This window comes from Bufo gargarizans, chromosome 1 (genome assembly GCF_014858855.1).
Source record: "Bufo gargarizans isolate SCDJY-AF-19 chromosome 1, ASM1485885v1, whole genome shotgun sequence".
NCBI lineage: Eukaryota > Metazoa > Chordata > Amphibia > Anura > Bufonidae > Bufo > Bufo gargarizans.
The window spans coordinates 222,597,355-222,620,694 of NC_058080.1; the positions used below are offsets into that span (position 1 = coordinate 222,597,355).

At 43.3% G+C, this 23,340-nt stretch overlaps 1 protein-coding gene across 1 annotated transcript in view; it reads left to right on the forward strand.

Annotated features, from left to right (window-relative positions):
- The window catches only part of LOC122919442 (glutamyl aminopeptidase), an 80,503-nt gene extending 62,921 nt beyond the window's left edge, over positions 1–17,582 (forward strand). Inside the window, exons 15-20 of the mRNA XM_044268520.1 lie at positions 2,532–2,605; positions 2,678–2,779; positions 6,114–6,284; positions 7,393–7,536; positions 7,632–7,713; positions 16,098–17,582. Coding sequence (XP_044124455.1) covers positions 2,532–2,605; positions 2,678–2,779; positions 6,114–6,284; positions 7,393–7,536; positions 7,632–7,713; positions 16,098–16,241 — 717 coding nt within the window. The 3' untranslated portion in view covers positions 16,242–17,582. The remainder of the gene's footprint in view (positions 1–2,531; positions 2,606–2,677; positions 2,780–6,113; positions 6,285–7,392; positions 7,537–7,631; positions 7,714–16,097) is intronic.
- The last annotated feature ends 5,758 nt before the right edge of the window (positions 17,583–23,340 follow it).

The following is a 23,340-nucleotide window of genomic DNA, read 5'->3' on the forward strand; positions in this document are numbered from 1 at the left end:
GAATGCCTCCATGTATGTGGTGACTGTGTGTATGAGTGCCTCCATGTATGTGGTGACTGTGTGTATGAGTGCCTCCATGGATGTGGTGACTGTGTGTATGAGTGCCTCCATGTATGTGGTGACTGTGTGTATGAGTGCCTCCATGTATGTGGTGACTGTGTGTGAGTGCCTCCATGTATGTGGTGACTGTGTGTATGAGTGCCTCCATGTATGTGGTGACTGTGTGTATGAGTGCCTTTATGTATGTGGTGACTCTGTGTATGAGTGCCTCCATGTATGCGGTGACTCTGTGTGTGTATGAGTGCCTCCATGTATGTGGTGACTGTGTGTGTGAGTGCCTCCATGTATGTGGTGACTGTGTGTATGAGTGCCTCCATGTATGTGGTGACTGTGTGTGAGTGCCTCCATGTATGTGGTGACTGTGTGTATGAGTGCCTCCATGTATGTGGTGACTGTGTGTATGAGTGCCTCCATGTATGTGGTGACTGTGTGTATGAGTGCCTCCATGTATGTGGTGACTCTGTGTATGAGTGCCTCCATGTATGTGGTGACTGTGTGTATGAGTGCCTCCATGTATGTGGTGACTGTGTGTGAGTGCCTCCATGTATGTGGTGACTGTGTGTATGAGTGCCTCCATGTATGTGGTGACTGTGTGTATGAGTGCCTCCATGTATGTGGTGACTCTGTGTATGAGTGCCTCCATGTATGCGGTGACTCTGTGTGTGTATGAGTGCCTCCATGTATGTGGTGACTGTGTGTGTGAGTGCCTCCATGTATGTGGTGACTGTGTGTATGAGTGCCTCCATGTATGTGGTGACTGTGTGTATGAGTGCCTCCATGTATGTGGTGACTGTGTGTATGAGTGCCTCCATGTATGTGGTGACTCTGTGTATGAGTGCCTCCATGTATGTGATGACTCTGTGTATGAGTGCCTCCATGTATGCGGTGACTGTGTGTATGAGTGCCTCCATGTATGTGGTGACTCTGTGTATGAATGCCTCCATGTATGTGGTGACTGTGTGTATGAGTGCCTCCATGTATGTGGTGACTGTGTGTATGAGTGCCTCCATGTATGTGGTGACTGTGTGTATGAGTGCCTCCATGTATGTGGTGACTGTGTGTATGAGTGCCTCCATGTATGTGGTGACTGTGTGTATGAGTGCCTCCATGTATGTGGTGACTGTGTGTATGAGTGCCTCCATGTATGTGGTGACTGTGTGTGAGTGCCTCCATGTATGTGGTGACTGTGTGTATGAGTGCCTCCATGTATGTGGTGACTGTGTGTATGAGTGCCTCCATGTATGTGGTGACTTGTGTATGAGTGCCTCCATGTATGTGGTGACTCTGTGTATGAGTGCCTCCATGTATGTGGTGACTGTGTGTATGAGTGCCTCCATGTATGTGGTGACTGTGTGTATGAGTTCCTCCATGTATGTGGTGACTCTGTGTATGAGTGCCTCCATGTATGTGGTGACTGTGTGTATGAGTGCCTCCATGTATGTGGTGACTCTGTGTATGAGTGCCTCCATGTATGTGGTGACTGTGTGTATGAGTGCCTCCATGTATGTGGTGACTGTGTGTGAGTGCCTCCATGTATGTGGTGACTGTGTGTATGAGTGCCTCCATGTATGTGGTGACTGTGTGTATGAGTGCCTCCATGTATGTGGTGACTGTGTGTATGAGTGCCTCCATGTATGTGGTGACTCTGTGTATGAGTGCCTCCATGTATGTGGTGACTGTGTGTGTGTGCCTCCATGTATGTGGTGACTGTGTGTGTGAGTGCCTCCATGTATGTGGTGACTCTGTGTATGAGTGCCTCCATGTATGTGGAGAGTGCGTGTATGAGCACGTCCATGACAGAACTGTATAGGACACCTGTGGCTGTAATGTGAAAGGTGCAGAGGCTAAAATACTTGTGGATATTTAGATGTAAATCAGACATGTCTATTATAATTGCAGTGCGGGTTTGAAGGGGTTGAGTTAAATATAAACTCAGTCAACATGTAAATGTTAAACAATAAAGTCATGCTAAAAAATAAATAGATGGGGGGAACAAATTTTTTTTGCTGTGGGGCCCAGTCAGTTCTAGCTACACCTCTGTTAAAAGCTGTCTATATAGTATATTGTAGAGGAACTTGATAGATATTAAAGCCATGTAGTCATTGCAATATGGCGCTGGCAGGCTTGTAGATACAATGATCAGCTCTACTTTGTAGCATAGCAGAAAATAACTCGCTGTAAGTGAACAACACCAGTGATTGAGCTTTGAAGGCTCTACACGTACTGTACATGAGATTCTAGGTGCAGTGTGAAGTTTTCATTTTTCACTGGAGGTACATTTTGAAGGAACAGTCAAGTTTCTGTCGCCAATTCTTTGGGATGATTAGGAGTTGTTTCACTGGATTTCGGTAAAACCATAACCCGGTATAAAGATGTCCAGGTAGCTTGGATTATTTTTTGTTATGAAGATGAATATGGTAAACCTTTGGTAGAGTGAAATGCTCATGATAATTATGAATAATGTATTTCAGGAATATTTACGAAAACAAGTTAAACCAATTACAGATGAACTTGGCTGGCTTGATGAAGGCACTGATGTGCAGAAGTAAGTGCATGATACCCTCAAAACTAAAGAATCTCTTACCTATAACACCTAACTGTTTTTATGTGGTTTCAGGCTCCTCCGAACTTCAGTACTGGCTCTCGCGTGCAGGGCTGGAGATCCTGAGGCACTGAACAATGCCTCGCACATTTTCAAAGAATGGATAGCTGGGATAAGGTAATGGAAACTTCTTTTAATACATACCTTCTAGATATATTTTATTATACTTTTACTGACATAATGGCAATACCAGTATCATAATGCCCTGACATTCACCCTCATAGGCCACAGAGCATTATATGAGGCAGTGCATAAACAGAGACACAGTCATCTCAGGCCGCAGACAGTCAGAGGCTTGTGGCCTGCATCATAGACAGCAGCATAGAGGGCAAATCAGTTGTTTTTTTTCTCCTCGCCACTTGGGGAACATATTAAAGGAGGCACTATAAGGTTCATTAAGAGAGCCACAAAGGGGCATTTTTGGGTTATTTTTAACAGGATGACCAAGTTGGAGGAGAAGGATGGTGAGTTTGTGTAGAGAAGTTGGGAAGGCTGATGGAGAAGTGAGGTACCCAAGATGTGTTTGGCAAACTCTGCAGAGATGAGATGTGGCTGAAAGAAGTTGTCATGACAGTCTTGTCCAAATGGAGAAGATGAGGAAAGTGAATGTGTACATCAGAGGAGACATCACTGGATGTAAGAGATAGGTAGTGGATTATTTTCCCGTATGTTTGGTAGTATTGAAAGACCAGGCAGCATGCTGAAGGTAGGGCTGGCGTTGTGTTGTCAGTGTCTCAGCTCCTCATTTCCCCTCTCCATATCTTAAAGAAGAACTCACACCAAAAATGTTATTCTCTGACCTGCTAGAAAGGTACATGATGTAATCTCTATTGAATGTAATCTTCTTACCAGTGTCTGTACGTGTGAGTTATACCTCCCTTCTGGTTCTAACCTGTGAAATGTGACCAACAATCAGACTCTCCAACTGACACAGCATCTTATGTGTGGACGGGAAGTCAGTTTCTCTATGGGAGCCTATGTCCATCTTATAGGAATGAATAGAGAAGTAACTGAATAGAGAAGTTACTGACTTCCTGTCCTGTGTCAATTAGAGATCAGAAAGTTCACCCCTTTATTAGTGACCTCCACAGTACCCTTTCTCGTTAAAAGTGATTTCCACAAAACCCGCTCCCTTAATAGTGGCCTCTACAGAGCTCTGTTCTCTTAAAATGTGACCTCCACAACACCCACCCCCTTAACAGTGACCTCTACAACACCCCACCTCTTAACACTGACCTCCATAGAGGACAGTCCCCTTAACTGTGACCTCCACAGCATCCCGCCCTCTCATCAGTGACCTCAACAGAAGCCCGCCCCTTTAACAGTGACCTCAGTAGCATCCCAACCCCTAAACAGTGACATCCACAGCGGCCGCCCCTTTCTTAGTGACCTCCACAGTACCCCATCTCCTTAACAGTGATTTCCACAGCACCCTGTCCCCTTAACAGTGACCTCAGTAGCATCCCGCCCCCTAAACAGTGACCTCCACAGCGGCCGCCACTTTATTAGTGACTTCCACAGTACCCCATCTCCTTAACAGTGATTTCCACAACACCCTGTCCCCTTAACATTGGCCTCTACAGAAATCAGCCACTTCACACTGACCTCCATAGTGGACCGTCCCCTTACTGTGACCTTCATAGCAGCCTGCCCCTAGGGTGGCCAGCGGTCCGGTTTTAGCCTGGACAATCCGGCTTTCAGACTCCCTGTCCTCTGTCTGGCGCAGGACCTGGACGGACACAGGGATGTTTTTTTGAACAGCTCACTCTCAGACAGCAGCACTGCCCCTGAACTGTGACCTCCACAGTACTCCGTTCCCTTAAAGGGGTTCTGCACTTTCATTTAACTGATGATCTATCCTCTGGATAGATCATCAGCTTCTGATCGGCGGGGGTCCGACACCTGGGACCCCCGCCGATCAGCTGTTTGAGAAGGCACCGGCGCTCCAGCAGTGCCGCAACCTTCTCACTGTTTACCGCCGGGCGGCCCGCCCACTGACGTCACGACTAGTATCAACTAGAGTGGGCGCGGCTAAGCTCCATTCAAGTGAACAGAGCTTAGCCGCGCCCACTCTAGTTGATACACGTCGTGACGTCAGTGGGCGGGCGGCCCGGCGGTAAACAGTGAGAAGGCCGCGGCACTGCTGGAGCGCCGCTGCCTTCTCAAACAGCTGATCGGCGGGGGTCCCAGGTGTCGGACCCCCGCCGATTAGAAGCTGATGATCTATCCAGAGGATAAATCATCAGTTAAATGAAAGTACAGAACCCCTTTAACAGTGTCATCCACAGCGCCCTGCCCCTTTAAAGCTGACCTACAGCAGTTAAGAAAAATGGCTGGGTTGTTATGGAAACCTGGAGTAAAACTGTGTATGTGGAGACTAATGGCCTGCGAGCTTCTATTGACTGATAAGGGTCATGTGACCAGGCTTCTATTGGCTAATGCATTTTTTGGGAATATCTCACACAGGGATATACTTTTAAACAGCTCACTCTCAGACAGCAGCACTGTGATGTCTGAGCGTGAGCTGCAGGGAGAAAGTCACCCTCCCTTCCACCCCTGCAGCTGACAAAAGTTTATTTTTTCCTTTATTTTTTCAATTCCTGGCGGCTGCAGAGTGGGAAGGGACGTGGCCTAACTGGGTCAGGGGCATGTCTTAGCAGGGCCTGGTGGCGTGGTTTTTAAGTCCATCTTTTGAGGGTAGCCTGAATGGCCACCCTACCTGTCCCCTGAACTGTGACGTCCACAGTACTCTGCTCTCTTAACAGTGTCATCCACAGCGCCCTGCCCCTTTAAAGCTTAACTACAGCAGTGAAGAAAATTTGCTGGGTTGTTATGGAAACCTGGTGTAAAACTGTGTGTATGTAGAGACTAAGGACCTGTGAGCTTCTATTGGCTGATAAGGGACATTTGACCGTATGTATGGCAGTTGGGATATGAAGAGAAAGACCTGCAGGATTCTATTGGCTAATGGAGGTCATGTGATGTACCATATTTGCATTTTTGGGGAATATCTCAGGAAAGGTACATGCTAGAGCCCTGAGACTGAGTCTAAAACCTTCCCGGACACCTGATGTACCTGTGTGCCAAATTTCGTGATTGTAAATGCGACGGTTTGGATTCCTTTATACATATATACACACGCAAACACATACGCACACACATACATACACTCAGCTTTATATATTAGATTTTCAATGTAATCATATGGTTTGTGCAAGATAAACAACATCCTATAAAAATGTATATGCATATATACATATATACCTGTGTGTTTATGGTTTTACAGAAAGATATCATAGATAATTTGTAAAGAGTTGGAAAATGGCTGCAGCGGGTCCTTTAAGCTCCTCTGTCTCTTAATATTTACTCTAGGCAAATACAAGGGGTGAATAAACAATGGCTTTAGTGTGCATTTTAGCTAATACATTGTTTGTGCATTGCTTTTTCCCAGGATTCCTGTGAACCTCAGACAGCTGGTCTATCGTTATGGGATGAAACAGTCTGGTGATGAGCAGTCCTGGAATTTCATGTTTCAGAAGTATTTAGAAACTCCATTAGCTCAAGAAAAAGAAAAGCTACTACAGGGTCTAGCATCAGTGGAGAGCATCCCGCTTCTGAACAGGTCTTCTAGAACCTTTACACCTTTTACTCCTCTACCCTTTAAGTGATATATGTTTTGCCAATCTCTTATTGCCCAAACTAGATCTCAAAGCTTATAAACTAATCTGCTAGTCTATCCATTGCAGACAGGTTGCATATCAAAAAATCAAAGATGGTGGCCAGCACAACCAGGTAGATGTGGTTGTGGGTGCATGTCTCCAGGGGAAGTGGTAACATTCCCCTAACATGTCGGATATCCACAAGAAATTATAGAGTATGGAGACAGCACGCCCTTTCTGTGAGGTTTATTCCAGATGCGACGTTTCGGCTAACAAGCCTTTTTCAAGCATGCAAGCCGAAACGTCGCATCTGGAATAAACCTCACAAAAGGACGTGCTGTCTCCATACTCTCTTTATTATTATTTCTTGAGGTCGCAGGGGCTGTTGGCTGAAACCCTCCCGCTACCCAACCGTTATTGCCAAGGAGCTACCTGTATATGGCTTCACTCATAAAAGGACCCTATTTAGTAGACAATGATGTGCAAACCTGGTTCCCAACATGGTGGCCATCATTTCACATAAATGGGAATGCACGACACCAACTCTCAGACAGACCCACTAAATAACCCAACTGATAGGTAGCATAAACCAAACCTAGATAGTCTAAAAGTGTGCCAAATTTATCCTTCAACATCAGGCACTGTGATAAATATGGTGCATTTTCAGACATGGGCCGATTTAAAGGCAAGTATCAAGAGCAAGCCAAACATTCCTGATAATTGCCTGATTATGAGCAGCCATTTACATGCAGCAATAATCCCCTCTATATGGCGACAAACATCACTTATCCCCATACAGATTAATTTTATGCTGGCAGCACATACCAACACACCGATGTTATAATGTGCCACATCAAAGATGCTTTTACCCGATAGGTGAGCATTTGCTCGTTCGTGGTCAGTGGCAAAGGTCAGTTATCAGGATTCAGGAACAATCACTCATACAAAGGTTTTTCACAATAATTGGCCCAATAATCTGCTGATTTAAAACCGCCTTTAGACATTATTAGTAATTCTGCCCCAATGGTATTTTTTTATGTGAATACAAGTTTTTCTTTTTTATCTCCTTAGATATCTCAAACAGATTTATGACCCAAGCCTTATTAAGAGCCAAGATGCCCTGAATGTTATATATTATATATCTGCATACAGCAAGCTTGGAAAGCAAATGGCTTGGGACTGGGTGCGGATTAACTGGGACTTTTTAGTAAAAAGGTAACTTTAAAATTGATCTATGATTTTTAATGGTTTACACTTCCTCCAATGTCACAACCGATGTCTCAACAACATGTTTTTTCTTTTCATGCCAGATACACCATCAATGACCGAAACCTTGGTCGGATAATTACGAGAATATCAACAACATTTAACACAGATACCCAGCTGTGGCAAGTAAGTACACCTGTGCATTGAGCCTCACATTAGCCAGCACACCCCACCACTCATCAGGGAGTCCTATTTGACCATATACTTTGGCCCACTTGAATGAGGTATGGCTCAAGATGTTCAGCTGGTTTGTTGCAGGCTTGCTCATTTCAGTGGGCAGAAAAAGACATTCCATTATCATGACTTGTTGGCACCCATAGGTAGGTGAAGGTCATATACCATATGGGTACGGTCCAATGGAGAAATGAGAAAAATGTGTGTTACAAAGTAAAATAAAATTTCTGCAAAGAATCAATTAATTACCGCAAAGACATATTCCTGGAACCTCTCACTTCAGAGTTTGTTCAAGTATGTTACATTGTACTAAAGGGTTATGTTATTTTGATATCATTTTGACTCACCATAAAACATTATATAAAATGCCAACTTAAAATAAGAATAATAAAAACCCTAATTTACATACCAAAGTGCTGATGCTTAAAGGGGTTGTCCCATGTCAGCAAATACCATATATCAGGTAATGTATTGTGATTGTCCTTATTGCCTCCATTGCTGGCTTGATTCATTATACACTGCTCGTATCCAGGGGTTATGGCCACCGCTGCAGCGCAGATACGAGGTGGCCGGGACGGGAGCTGCCGCACATTTGTGCCTATGTATGCTCCCACATTCCAGGCTACCAATGAGTCCGGCGCCTTTTCCTATACTGTGCAAGCACGGCAACCACTGCTGGATTGCAACGATGGCCATAACTTCTGGAAATGAGCAGTGTATAATGCAATTAAAAGATGAATCAAACCGAGGCAATATGAACAATTATAATACATTAGGAAGTGCCTTGTATTAACTTTGTCTACATGATAAATGTCATTTTCTAAAGTGAGACAATCCCTTTAAGGCTCATGCATGCAGCAGAGCTATGACGCTACAGGGACATTATGATGCTACAGTATGCTGCTACATTGGGTGCCGTATGTTGGAGAACCAATATTTAGAGAGAAGAAAACCTCTGTATAGCAAAAGTTACTGACCCTCGAGACCTGTGTAAAGTGGAAGCATATTCACAAAATAATAATATAGGGTTAATTAAGATAAAATGCACCTATATAAAACCTCAAGTTGTTTACAATAAAAAAAATAATAAAAAAAAACGCTAGTAAGCACAGACTGAAATCTATACACACAACCAATGAACCGACAGTGCTAGCATTAGGTTATGTCCACATGGGACATAAACACTGCAGGTTCGGCACAGTGGAGGTGTATGCGGTAAGTCCACAGCATTTTACAGTACCAATAAAGTGGAATAGATCTGAAGAAATCATTCCGCTGCATAAACTGACTTGCGCCGCAGAAGTTAAGTTTTGCTATGCATTTTGCCAGTGGCTTTCAACCTTTGCAATGCACAGAGGACCCGCTGTAAGACACTGTAATACAAGCTCTGTGGGTTCATTGGTGTTTATTCAGATTTTATTGTATTGGTTTATATCTATTTATTTTATTTTAGATATAGCCTGAGGTTTATTACATATACATTTTTTATCGGATTAGTAATATTTTGTGCATACGTTTTGACTTTGTATAAGATGTCTTGATGATGTCTTGAGAGCTGCTATTGGTTGGTTGAAGTTTTTTAAATCAAAATCTTGGCAGTGCACTCGGTATATTTCCATTGACTGGGTTTATAGGCGAACTGTCATATTCTATGTAAAATAATACTTCTGTAATACCTCGTGCATTGGAACATATCACAATTCTTCGGTCAGATTTGCACAGATGGATATGAAGAGCCCCATACACTATATAGAGCCATAATATGACCATGTACATGAGGCCCTAAAGAGAACCTGACATGCTGAACAAGCATTCTTCATATTATAGAGCAGGAGGAGCAGAGCAGGTGGATATGAAGGGCTATATACATAGATCCAATACTACCTGTATTTTGTTCATTTAAATATCTGCCCTTTCTGTGCTTAGGAGTCCAGTGGGTGGTCCTATGCAGTAACTGACAGCTATGCCTGCTTATACAGATTTTAGTCAATAGAGTTATACTAAATCTTTTTATAGACATTATATATCATTCGGCTCACCTTCTCTTGATCTTTAACCTGATGCTGGTAGACTGAACTGCCCTTTTTTGGTTACAGGTTTGATCTTTTTTTTTTTTTTCATTTAATACATTCCCCAATTTTCATCAGACCTCAGATCAGATCCCCAATCTTCATCAGACCTTAAATCAGAGCCCCCAATCTTCATTTGACGCCCTGTCTTCATCAGACTTCCAAATCAGATCACCAATATTCATCAGGCCTCAGAACTGACCCCCAATCTTCATCAGACCTCAGATCACACCCCCCAATCTTCATCAGACCCCCAGTCCTCATCAAACCCCAGATCAGACTCCCAATCTTCATCAGACCTCAGATCACACCCCCAATATTCATCAGACCCCCAAATCAGACCCCCAGTCTTCATCAGGCCTCAGATCAGACTCCCAATCTTCATCAGACCTCAGATCACACCCCCAATATTCATCAGACCCCCAGTCTTCATCAGACCTCAGATCAGACCCCCAGTCTTCATCAGACTTCAGATAAAAAATAAAATAAAAGAATGTACTTCTCCTGCTTTAAACAGCGCTGCTCTCCCTCCTGCACAGCACTGTGACCTGACGTCACACAGCATATAATGCAGCACCCAGAGAGGACAAGAGAGCGGTAATACCAGCTCTAGCAGTGCTACATTGACTGCTCCCCAGTCCTACTGTACTAACGAGCGCTTCCATAATGGAAGCACTCATTAGTATTTACTTTATAAGACGCACTGCCATTTGAAAAGTCTGAAAAGGCGAAAGATTTTACATATACATTTGGTATTGCCATAGTCGTACTAACCCAAAGAATAAGGTCATCATGTCATTTGTTTCGCACAGTGAAAACCGTAAAAAAAAATATTAAAAAAAGCCCAAAAACCATTAGTGGATTTTCATTTTAAATTTCACCCTACAGAGATTTTTTTTGTGGTAAATTGAATTGTGTTATTAAAACATACAACTTGGCCCATAAAAAACAAGAACGGCTGTGTGAACAGAAAAGTAAAAAAAAAGGAAGTAGTGAGAGAAAAAACAAAATGGAAAAAAAAACTAAATTGCTCTGGTCCTGAAGAGGTTAATCATCTGTACCTTGTATATTAGCTCTGTTCAGAGTATAGGTGAACACATATAGCACTGCTGTCAAGGGGACAATTGACCATCTTTGCAAGTTCTGCTGTTTCAGTAATGCAGTGGTCAGGAAGGACACATACATTAAATTGATAGTATGAAGTATGAATGATAGCTCACCACTGTTTGGGTAGTGAATAGTTATCATTATATCCAAGGAAAATATCAGGATTTCACAACATGCTGTGGTGGGCAGCACGGTGACTCAGTGGTAAGCACTGGTGCCTTGTAGCGCTGGGGTCCTAGGTTCAAAAGGACAATATCTGCATGGAGTTTGTAGGTTCTCCCTGTGTTTGTGTGCATTTCCTCCGGGTGCTCCGGTTTCCTCCCACACTCCAAAGACATACTGATAGGGAGCTTAGATTGTGAGCCCCATTAGGGTCAGATTGATACTAATGTCTGTAAAGCGCTGCGGAATATAGTAGAGCTATATAAGTCAGTAAAAGAAATAAATAAGTGCGGCTTTACATGTCCCGATAGTTTGGCAGCTTATCGGGAACAAATGTTCTTGTGAACGCTCCGTCCTGACAATCTGCCCGTCTAAATACGCAGTCAATCACTTGATGAACGAGGAAAACGCTCATCAGGTGAAACTGTCGTTAGTGCAGACAATTATAGTTTCTGGGCAGCAGATTGTGCGGTCTAAGGCCTCATGCACACGGACGTTTTTTTTCACGGTCCGCAAAACAGGGTTCCGTTGGTCCGTGATCCGTGACCGTTTTTCCGTCCGTGGGTCTTCCTTGATTTTTGGAGGATCCACGGACATGAAAAAAAAGTCATTTTGGTGTCCGCCTGGCCGTGCAGAGCCAAACGGATCCGTCCTGAATTACAATGCAAGTCAATGGGGACGGATCCGTTTGATGTTGACACAATATGGTGCCATTTCAAACGGATCCGTCCCCATTGACTTTCAATGTAAAGTTTGGAGTTCTTTTATACCATCGGATTGGAGTTTTCTCCAATCCGATGGTATATTTTAACTTGTAGCGTCCCCATCACCATGGGAACGCCTCTATGTTAGAATATACTGTCGGATATGAGCTACATCGTGAAACTCATTTCCGACAGTATATTCTAACACAGAGGCGTTCCCATGGTGATGGAGACGCTTCAGGTTAGAATATACAAAAAAAACTGTGTACATGACTGCCCCCTGCTGCCTGGCAGGTGCTGCCAGGCAGCAGGGGGCAGACCCCCCCCCCTGTTTTTAACTCATTGGTGGCCAGTGGGCCCCCCCTCCCCTGTTGTTAACTCGTTGGTGGCCAGTGTGCGCACCCCCCTCCCTCCCTCCCTCTATTGTTTTAATACATTGGGGCCAGTGTGCGCGCGCCCCCCAACCCCCCCTCCCTCCCTCTCTTGTTTTAATACATTGGGGCCAGTGTGCGCGCGCCCCCCCAACCCCCCTCCCTCCCTCTATTGTTTTAATACATTGGGGCCAGTGTGCGCGCGCCCCCCCAACCCCCCCTCCCTCCCTCTATTGTTTTAATACATTGGGGCCAGTGTGCGCACCCCCCCAACCCCCCCCCCTCCCTCCCTCTATTGTAATAATAGCATTGGGGCCAGTGTGCGCACCCCCCCAACCCCCCCCCCCCCCCCTCCCTCCCTCTATTGTAATAATAGCATTGGGGCCAGTGTGCGCAATCCCCCCCAAACCCCCCCCCCCCCGATCATCGGTGGCAGCGGAGTAGAAGATTTTCATACTTACCTGGCTGCTGGCTGCTGCGATGTCTGCGTCCGGCCGGGAGCTCCTCCTACTGGTAAGTGACAGCAATGCGCCGCACAGACCTGTCACTTACCAGTAGGAGGAGCTCCCGGCCGGACGCAGACATCGCAGCAGCCAGCAGCCAGGTAAGTATGAAAATCTTCTACTCCGCTGCCACCGATGATGATTACAATAGAGGGAGGGAGGGGGGGGGGGGTTGGGGGGGGTGCGCACACTGGCCCCAATGTATTAAAACAATAGAGGGAGGGAGGGGGGGTTGGGGGGGCGCGCGCACACTGGCCCCAATGTATTAAAACAATAGAGGGAGGGAGGGGGGGTTGGGGGGCGCGCGCACACTGGCCCCAATGTATTAAAACAATAGAGGGAGGGAGGGAGGGGGGTGCGCACACTGTGCCACCAACAGTTAACAACAGGGGAGGGGGGGGCCGCACAATGATATTCAAACTGGGGAGGGGGGGGGTCTGCCCCCTGCTGCCTGGCAGCCCTGATCTCTTACAGGGGGATATGATGGGGTTAATTGTACTATCATATCCCCCTGTAAGAGATCGGGTGCTGCCAGGCAGCAGGGGGCAGTCTTGTACACAGTTTGTAGTGTATTCTAACTAGAAGCGTCCCATCACCATGGGAACGCTTCTGTGTTAGAATATACTGTCGGATCTGAGTTTTCACGAAGTGAAAACTCAGCTCTGAAAAAGCTTTTATGCAGACGGATCTTCGGATCCGTCTGTATGAAACTAACCTACGGCCACGGATCACGGACACGGATGCCAATCTTGTGTGCATCCGTGTTCTTTCACGGACCCATTGACTTGAATGGGTCCGTGAACCGTTGGCCGTGAAAAAAATAGGACAGGTCATATTTTTTTCACGGCCAGGAAACACGGCTCACGGATGCGGCTGCCAAACGGTGCATTTTCCGATTTTTCCACGGACCCATTGAAAGTCAATGGGTCCGTGAAAAAAAACGGAAAACGGCACAACGGCCACGGATGCACACAACGGTCCTGTGCATGAGGCCTAAACAGCATTCTCCTGCCCAGAAACAGTGCAGCTGTATGAGGATGAGCAATCGCATTACCATTCCTCGGCCTCACCCCCACTGAATGAGAACGCTGCTCCTCTGCACGTGTAAGGTCCCTTTCCCACGAGTGAGTTTTGCGCGTGAGTGCGATGCGTGACGTGAATGCATAGCACCCGCACTGAATCCTGACCCCTTCATTTCAATGGGTCTGTGTACATGAGCCTTTTTTTTCACGCATCAGTACTGCGTTGAATTGCAGCATGTTCTATATTCTGCGTTTTTCACGCAGCCCTGGCCCCATAGAAGTGAATGGGGCTTCAGTGAAAAACGCATTGCATCTGGAACCAAGTGCGGGTGCGATGCGTTTTTCACTGATGGTTGCTAGGAGATGTTGTTTGTAAACCTTCAGTTTTTTATCAAGTGCGTGAAAAACGCATCAAAGTACATTGCACCCGCGCGGAAAAAACTAAACAACTGAACACAATCGCAGACAAAACTGACTGAACTTGCTTGCAAAATGGTGCGAGTTTCACTGAACGCATCCTGAACGCATCCGTATCAGTCGTGTGAAAGAGGCCTGAATCAACCTTAAGACTATTCTGCAAGATGTTTAGATCCTCTTTTTGTACTGAAAATTGTCTGTCACCAGATGAAGATATAGATGGGTAATGTCTGTGTTATGATTGTTGGATAGAAATCTAAACAGTTTCATTTAAAAATCTTTTATTTTTGTTCCGTTTTTTTGCCCAATCACAATTTTGTTTGTGTATGTATATTACTTTAAAGGAAACTTACCATGTTGCAGTCCATTATGCAGGCAGCTTGTTATAGAGCTGAGCACATTGATGCATATGATAGTTTTGTGGGAAAAGATTCAGGAAAACTTGTTCTGAGCTTAAGAGTCCAGTAGGCAGTCCTACATAGAGATTGACAGCCTTCAGTCACTAAGGTAGCTGTCAGTCACTAAGTAGTGCTGCCCGTTGGACTTGAGCCCTGAATTTATTTTAATGGATAAGTGTTATGTTCACACATGCATTTCCAATGTGATAGGTTCACTTTAAAGTGAACCTACCACTGAGGAAGGGGTCATTTTCGTAAATCCCCGAAACGCGTCTGGTATCAGCCCCCCTATGGAGTAGAGAGACCCTGCAAAACTGAGGAAGTCTGGATAATCATCTTTCTACCAGTGAGCCGCCGAAGTGAGTAACTGCTGTCACGCTGGTGATGAAAGACATCGACACCGCGTGCAACAAACAAACTCCACTGGCGCTTAAAAATTCAAATCTGGACACCAGCTCGTGAGACCGGAATCAAGACAGGTATGCCGAGTCGCGAGTACAACATCCAGCTCTAAAAGACCCTCGGGTAAGCCTCTCCAGATTCTCGCCAAGCGATCGCATTATTAAAGCAAATACAGCGGGACGCCGCTGTGCGTATGAACAGCCGGAACACTGTATAACATTTAATTTACAGGCTGCATACGCTACTGATTACTGCCAGCATTGGCAAGCAAGGACTTTCTGCAAAGTATATAAATAATATACCAACTTTATGGGACTTTGTACCAAGCAACAAGTGAGTTCACACTTAGTGATCGATCACTCGTACACTAAGTTTTCATTGGGATCCATGAAATTAACCATAGTATCCTATTTAATAGATTTTATTTATATTTTATCCATTTTATGGTAACTTATAATTTAAGGTCTAATCTTATTGTCTACATTATTATACTTTTAGACCTTTTTTTGTAATTTTATTTTCAAGATCTGCTGTCATTTTAATATCTGCTACTATTTGAGTGCTTTTATTACTAATAGTGTTAATAAAGATGCCTATACTTTTAGAGTGTGCCCCACTTTCATTATTTATTCTTTAAAGTGAATGTGTCATAAAAAAATGACATATTGTTTAAAACACATTTTTATGATAAACATGTTTTTGAATTTTCATTGATCTTTTTACATGTCCCAGGCTATATTTAAAAAGAAATCCTAAAATCCTGCAGTTTTCACACTGGCCACTAGGCCTAAAATAGTTCAAAACTTCCAGACACATGGTCCATAGACACAATAGATTGGACTGGACCTCATTGACTTCTATGGGAGATTTTTCTAGGCATGCTCTGTGACCTGTGCAGAGGTCAGGAGGGAGTAGATAAGCTGTGATATGAACTATTGTGAATTTTGAAATCTATCTATCATTATTGTATTCCTGCCTGTAATGATAATGAGAGCAGTCAGTTAGAAAACTGCAGGATTTTAGGTGTTTTCTTTTTTTTAAGTGACATAAAAAATTGAAACCAAAATCACCAAAACATAAAAAAATAAAAATTGACAACTGGTGATTTTCTGATAACACATTCTCTTTAAAGTAATTAAGTGTGTCTATAGAACTCACTTTTGTTATTATTCATTTTTCAGATGCAAAATTTCTTTGAGACTTATCCAAATGCTGGGGCAGGAGCAACCCCAAGACAGCAAGGACTTGAAACTGTTAGAAATAACATTGAATGGGTTGCAGCCAACAAAAATGGTATTAAAACCTGGCTGGAAGCAAACGCTTGAAAGTTTGAAAGTTCTTAATAGACAGAAATGAGCAAGCCAAAGAGGAGCGGAAACTTACCTTCCATCAACCCAAAGGAAATACTTGGACATTAAAGACCATGGTCTTGCTGGATTTATTCCATAATGAACTCACGTGACCCAACAAGAAACCCCTAATGGTATCTGGGACCATCTATTTCAGGCTGTATGCTTTATATTTAATATTGGAAACATACATACATCAATCTTATCATAAAATATTTAGGAGGAGCTATTCATGTGTCTTGTCACCGTAAATCTGAATGAAATGGAATGCTAAGGAAGTCATTTGTAGCATTATGGAAGAACTCCAGGATTTTCTAATGGTGGTGTCCATTCGTAAACTACATGAGGGATAGGGAACTGCTGTGAATCACATCACCAGCTGCTTTATTGCAAGATAATAAACTCTATTCCTGGCTGACCACTGTGGCCCTATGGTGTTCTCTGTGTCACCCATACGTAATTGTCTCTATGCAAGTCCTACAAGAGCCTTAGGCCTCATGCACACGACCGTTGTTCTGGTCCGCATCCGAGCCGCACAAAAGATGCGGACTGCACTTCGTGTGCTGTCCGCATTCGTTGCTCCGTTACGTAGCCCCGCCCAAAAAATATAACATGTCCTATTCTTGTCCATTTTGCGGACAAGAATAGGCATTTCTACAATGGGCCGCCTGTTCCGTTCCGCAAATTACGGTAGGCACACGGGCGGCTTAGGTGTTTTATTGATCCGCAATTAGTAGACCGCAAAAAATGGAACGGTCGTGTGCATGAGGTTCTTAATGTGAGTCTCTTAGGCTTGCATAGAAACTTACTTCTGGCTGACACAGCAGATCTACTGCCCACTGTAATGCAGTCTGATTTGCAATGTGATTCACTGCAATACATTGTTCCTCTAGCAGTCTACAGAGTCCACCATGAAAAAATCCCAGAATGCTTCTTTGATGATCTGCCAACAATGCTGATATGTCTGTTTATTGAATACTTGCATCCTCATAACTTTTATATAAAACTCTACATTTTGCTGTTCCTCTGTTAGTCCTTTTAGAAATGTATGAATAAATTGACATCTGGTGTTACCATTCCCCTTGGCAATGGGTAGTGGGCATACACAGTGTGACGCTGCCAGTACTGACTGGACACCATGAGAGTGGTGACACAACCCAGTGACAGGGGGCATGCTAACACTTAGTTATCATTAGTAAGGTGACATATAATATAGGTAAGGAAGATGCATAATGTAAATAATCTGGCTCATACAGTGCCTTGAAAAAGTATTCACACCCCTTAAACTTTTCCACATTTTTTCACGTTACACCCTCAAACTTAAATGTATTTTAGTGGGATTTTATGTGATAGACCAACACAAAGTTGCAAGTATGTGTGAAGTGCAAACAAGATGATACATGGTTTTCAAAATGTTTAATATTCAGCCCCCTGAGTCAATACTTTGCCCATTCTTCTTTGCAAAATAGCTCAGGCTCAGTTATATTGGATGGAAATTGCCGTAAACAGCCATTTTCAAGTCTTGCCACAGATTCTCAATGGGATTTAGGTCTGGGCTTTGACTGGACCATTCTAAGACAGGAATATGCTTTGGTCTAATTTATTCCAATGTAGCTCTGGCTGTATGTTTAGGGTCGTTGTCCTGCTGGAAGGTGAACCTCTGCCCCAGTGTCAAGTCTTTTACAGCCTCTAACAGGTTTTCCTCCAGGATTGCCCTGTATTTAGCTCCATCCATCTTCCCATCAACTCTGACCAGCTTCCCTGTCCCAGCTGAAGAGAAGCATCCCCACAGCATGATGCTGCCACCACCATGTTTCACAGTGGGGATGGTGTGTTCAGGGTGATGTGCAGTGTCAGTTTTCCGCAACAATTAGACTTTAGCATTTAGGCCAAAAAGTTAAACTTTGGTCTCATCTGACCAGAGCACTTCCTTCCACGTGTTTTCTGTGTCCTCTACATGTCTTTTGGCAAACTGCAAACATGACTTCTTATAGCTTGCAAATACTAGATTTGTGGAGTACACTACTAATAGTTGTCCTTTGGGCAGATTCTCCCACCTGAGCTGTGGATCTCTGTAGCTCCTCCAGAGTGAAATTGGCCTTTTGGCTGTTTCTCTAATTAGTGCTCTCCTCGCCTGAGCTGTCAGTTTAGGTGGATGACCATGTCTTGGTAGGTTTGCAGTTTTGCCATACTTCTTCCATTTTTGGATGATGGATTGAGCAGTGCTTCATGAGATATTTTTTTTATAAGCTAACCCTGCTTTACACTTGTCCACAAATCTATCCCTGGCCTGTCTAGCGTGTTCCTTGGTTTTCATTATGCTGTTTCATCACTAATGTTCTCTAGCAAATCTCTGAGGCCTTCACAGAACAGCTGTAGTTATACTGAGAATAAATTACACACAGATGGAGTCTACTAATTAGGAGACTTCTGAGGGCAGTTGGCAACACTGGATTTTATTTAGGGTCCATTCACATGTCCGTAGTGTATTGCGCATCCGCCGACACCCCATAGAACTGCCTATTCTTGGCCGCAATTGCGGACAAGAATAGGACATGTTCTATTTTTTTCCGGAGCCGCGGACCCGAAGATTGGCGGTGAGCTCCGGAAATGCGTATGCGGACAGCACACTGTGTGCTATCCGCATCCATTCCTGCCCCATAGAGAATGAATGGGTCTGCACCCATTCCGCAATTTGCAGAACGGATGCGGACCCATTCTCCGGACGTGTGGCAGTACAGGAGGCTGAATAAAAAAGCACGCCACACTTTTTAGATTTTTATTTATTAAAATGTTTGAAAAACATGTATCATTTTATTTTCACGTCACACATACTTGCTACTTTGTGTTGGTCTATCAATTAAAATCCCAATTAAATATTTTTATGTTTGCAGGTGTAACATGAAAAATTTGGAAAAATTCAAGGGGTATAAATACCTTTTCAAAGGACTGTATCTTAAAAAGGGGTTTATTAAAATGGTAAAATAGGGTTTGCCTATTTTTTTCTAGCAACAGACCACCCTCGTCCATGTGCTGTTTCTGGAATTGCCTGGATTATCCTGATTGAAGCAAAAGTTGCTAAGCTGCAGTACCAGACACAGCCCATAGACAAGAGAGGCGCTGTTTCTAGTAAAACAGCAGACTCTTTTCAACTCTCATATAATCTTTTCAGGTATCAGATTTCAGAAGACATCTTTATGTAGGAAATAAGTGAAATTAATTGAGATAATATAAAATATTTGAATGTGTATCCTTTCTAGTGTACATGGCTTGTAAATATGTGTTAATGTCACTCTGTAAGGAATGAAGGGGTACAGTTTCACTTTGCACCTCTAAATAAATGATAATGAATGCAGAAATTGGGTTAAAGGAGTTTTCAAGGACTTTTATATTGATGGCCTCTCCTCCGATCACTTGTTTGTTAGTAGCTCCATTGCTGGAAATAGGCACTAAAACCACAAGGCTCTGCCCACGGTGTAGTAGAAGGAGCTGGTTATGGCAGAGCTGCTCCCATTGTAGTGACTGGAAGAAGTGGTGCAGTAACCAGCTCCATTCACTACAAAGTGGACAGAGTTTTGCCTATTTTCCGCAATGGAGCTACTGAAAAACAGCTGATAATTGGGAATGCCAAGAGTCAGACCCCCACCGATCAGATATTGATATCCTGAAGATAGTCAATCAGTATAAACATCCTGAACACTTCAGAATTAAACTTACAGGGGTTGTCTCACTTCAGCAAACTGCATTTAACATATATAGAGGAAGTTAATAGAAGCCACTTGCTAATGTATTTTGATTGTCCATATTGCTTCCTTTGCTGGCTGAATTTATTTTTTCATCATTTCCATAGTTATGACCACCCTGCAAGGTGGTCGTGCTTGCACACTATAGGAAAAAGCACTAGCCCATGTACGGTACCAAGGTCCCAGCCGGCGCTTTTTCCTATAGTGTACAAACACGGCCACTGCTGATGGATTGCGAGGTGGTCATAATCATGGAAACGAGCAGTGTATAATGTGATGGAAAAATGAATCCAGCCAGCAAAGGAGGCAATATGGACAATCACAATACATTAGTAAGTGCCTTGTATTAATTTTCTCTACATAATAAATGCCATTTGCTGAAGTGACACAACCTCTTTAAACATTTCCCTACAGATGTGTTGTACATTAGAAGCAGTCTGTGTACATGAGATGTATTTTTTTTTATTTCTTAGATTCAACATTTAATTAAATTTCATATGTTCACTATCCTCCGTTTGTGCATAGTTTTTATTTTCTAAAATATTTTGAATAATATTTTACATTATAATGTATTGCATTATCCCTCTTTAGAATAAACAGCCCTTCATTTTGACTCAAATCTCTTTATCCATCTTTCCCTGAAATCACGTTTTCTAACCGAATATTGCTATAGAAAGGATCTGCCCAGTTCCAAGCTACAGTATATACTAGACACCAACAGGCTCAGATTGGCCCACAGACGAACAATTGAATGGCCCCTGAGCAAGGTGAGCCCCTAGACCCTATACAAGTGGCACAAGCGACAGTAGACTGCATTACATATAGATAGGTAGCATCCCAACCAGCCTATGCATCCATATAAAAACCTGGTTATTTAAGAAACTACCAAGTTTATTATTATAGATGGAACTGGTGGTTGAGATGATTTGTAGGTACAGAGGCAGACGAGCCAGCATACTCTTTCCTCAGTGACCCACCTTCTATAACGTCGATACAGGGAACCCCATAATCAATCATATTTAGGGCCATACTGCTGCCTGCCGCTGTGTAAGCAGGTTATATTGCTTGTAGCTGTACAGTGGGCCCCCAAAATAAAATTTTACTGGTGGGCCCAAGGCACCCCAGTCTGACACTGGACACCAAGATCAGATGCTATCTTGACCTGTAAAAATCCTATATCCACATGAGTTATGTGATAGCATGTAAATTTGAAAGTATTCAGGCATATCAATTTTTCATACAATGAAACGTATGTCCCTTACAAAAAGTTGGGATGTATGTACACTGTATTTTGAAAACAAAGTGACCTAGGCCCATTATGGTCGCACCACCAAGTTTTTTTTCTTTTTAGTTTTTTACTTTTCGGAGCCATAACTTTAATTTTTTAATTTACATAGCCTTATGAGGACTTGTTTTTGTGGGACAGGTTTTATGGGTTTTGTTTTTACTTTTCCTATGTGGTAAAAGTGACATGTTGACTGCATTCTGTGGGTGAGTACGTTAAAAGCATTACAACATTTTTAACGGTTTTCTGTTTTAATACTGTGTATGGCCAGCTTTGTGTAGGCAATCTTTGCAAGCGTTACAACCTAATTTTTTGGCACAATAATGCACAAGTCCTCCCTACTTAAATTAACTTCCGTGTACTGTGTGCTCAGACAGCAAAGCATAGCAGCATGCCTTTGGACTTTCCCAGACATGGCTTGTTTTTTTGTTTTTTTATACTTTCCACATGTTGATGTCCAAACTCTAACACCATACATACACCATATACCAACACATACCATACACCATACCTACCCCCAAACATGTAAGCAGCCATATATACATGCACAAAAACAGGCAAATACCATGCAAAGATCAGTGCACACAAAAATGCTAACGCACCACAACATGCAAAGTACACACAAATATGCCAACATACCTACACCCAAACATGTGAGCAGCCATACATACAGTACAGACCAAAAGTTTGGACACACCTTCTCATTCAAAGAGTTTTCTTTATATTCATGACTATGAAAATTGTAGATTCACACTAAAGGCATCAAAACTATGAATTAACACATGTGGAATTATATACATAACAAAAAAGTGTGAAACAACTGAAAATATGTCATATTCTAGGTTCTTCAAAGTAGCCACCTTTTGCTTTGATTACTGCTTTGCACACTCTTGGCATTCTCTTGATGAGCTTCAAGAGGTAGTCACCTGAAATGGTTTTCACTTCACAGGTGTGCCCTGTCAGGTTTAATAAGTGGGATTTCTCGCCTTATAAATGGGGTTGGGACCATCAGTTGCGTTGTGGAGAAGTCAGGTGGATACACAGCTGATAGCTGCTTTTTTCTTGCCATAATACAAATTCTAACAGTCTATTCAGTAGGACTAAGTAAAGAAAAACGAGTGGCCATCATTACTTTAAGAAATGAAGGTCAGTCAGCCGAAAAATTGGGAAAATTTTGAAAGTAAGGCTACTTTCACACTAGCGTTCGGGGCTCCGCTTGTGACTTCCGTTTGAAGGCTCTCAATAGCGGCCCCGAACGCTTCCGTCCAGCCCCAATGCATTCTGAATGGATGCGGATCCGCTCAGAATGCATCAGTCTGGCACTGTTTGGCCTCCGCTCCGCTCAGCAGGCGAACACCCGAAGGCTGCTTGCAGCGTTCGGGTGTCCGCCTGGCCGTGCGGAGGCAAACGGATCCGTCCAGACTTACAATGTAAGTCAATGGGGACGGATCCGTTTGAAGTTGACACAATATGGTGCAATTTCAAACGGATCCCATCGTCTGCATTATAGGAGCGGATCCGCAGAGTGAAGGCAAAAGGGCCAACAAGTGCTAAGCATCTCTGGGAACTCCTTCAAGACTGTTGGAAGACCATTTCAGGTGACTACCTCTTGAAGCTCATCAAGAGAATGCCAAGAGTGTGCAAAGCAGTAATCAAAGCAAAAGGTGGCTACTTTGAAGAACCTACAATATGACATATTTTCAGTTGTTTCACACTTTTTTGTTATTTATATAATTCCACATGTGTTAATTCATAGTTTTGATGCCTTCAGTGTGAATCTACAATTTTCATAGTCATGAAAATAAAGAAAACTCTTTGAATGAGAAGGTGTGTCCAAACTTTTGGTCTGTACTATATAGACCCATGTTTTTCTACACTCTGCTTGGATAACATTTACTCTTTACTTGACCCCCTTTGGATTTGACGTGACTTCCTCATTTTGGACTTCTGGCCACTCCTGGTTTCTGCCGTCTGGTTCTGATTTGGTTTGGTTTGGATTCTCCCGGTATTAACCTCGGCTTGGTACGTTTCTGATTTTGTCTACTAT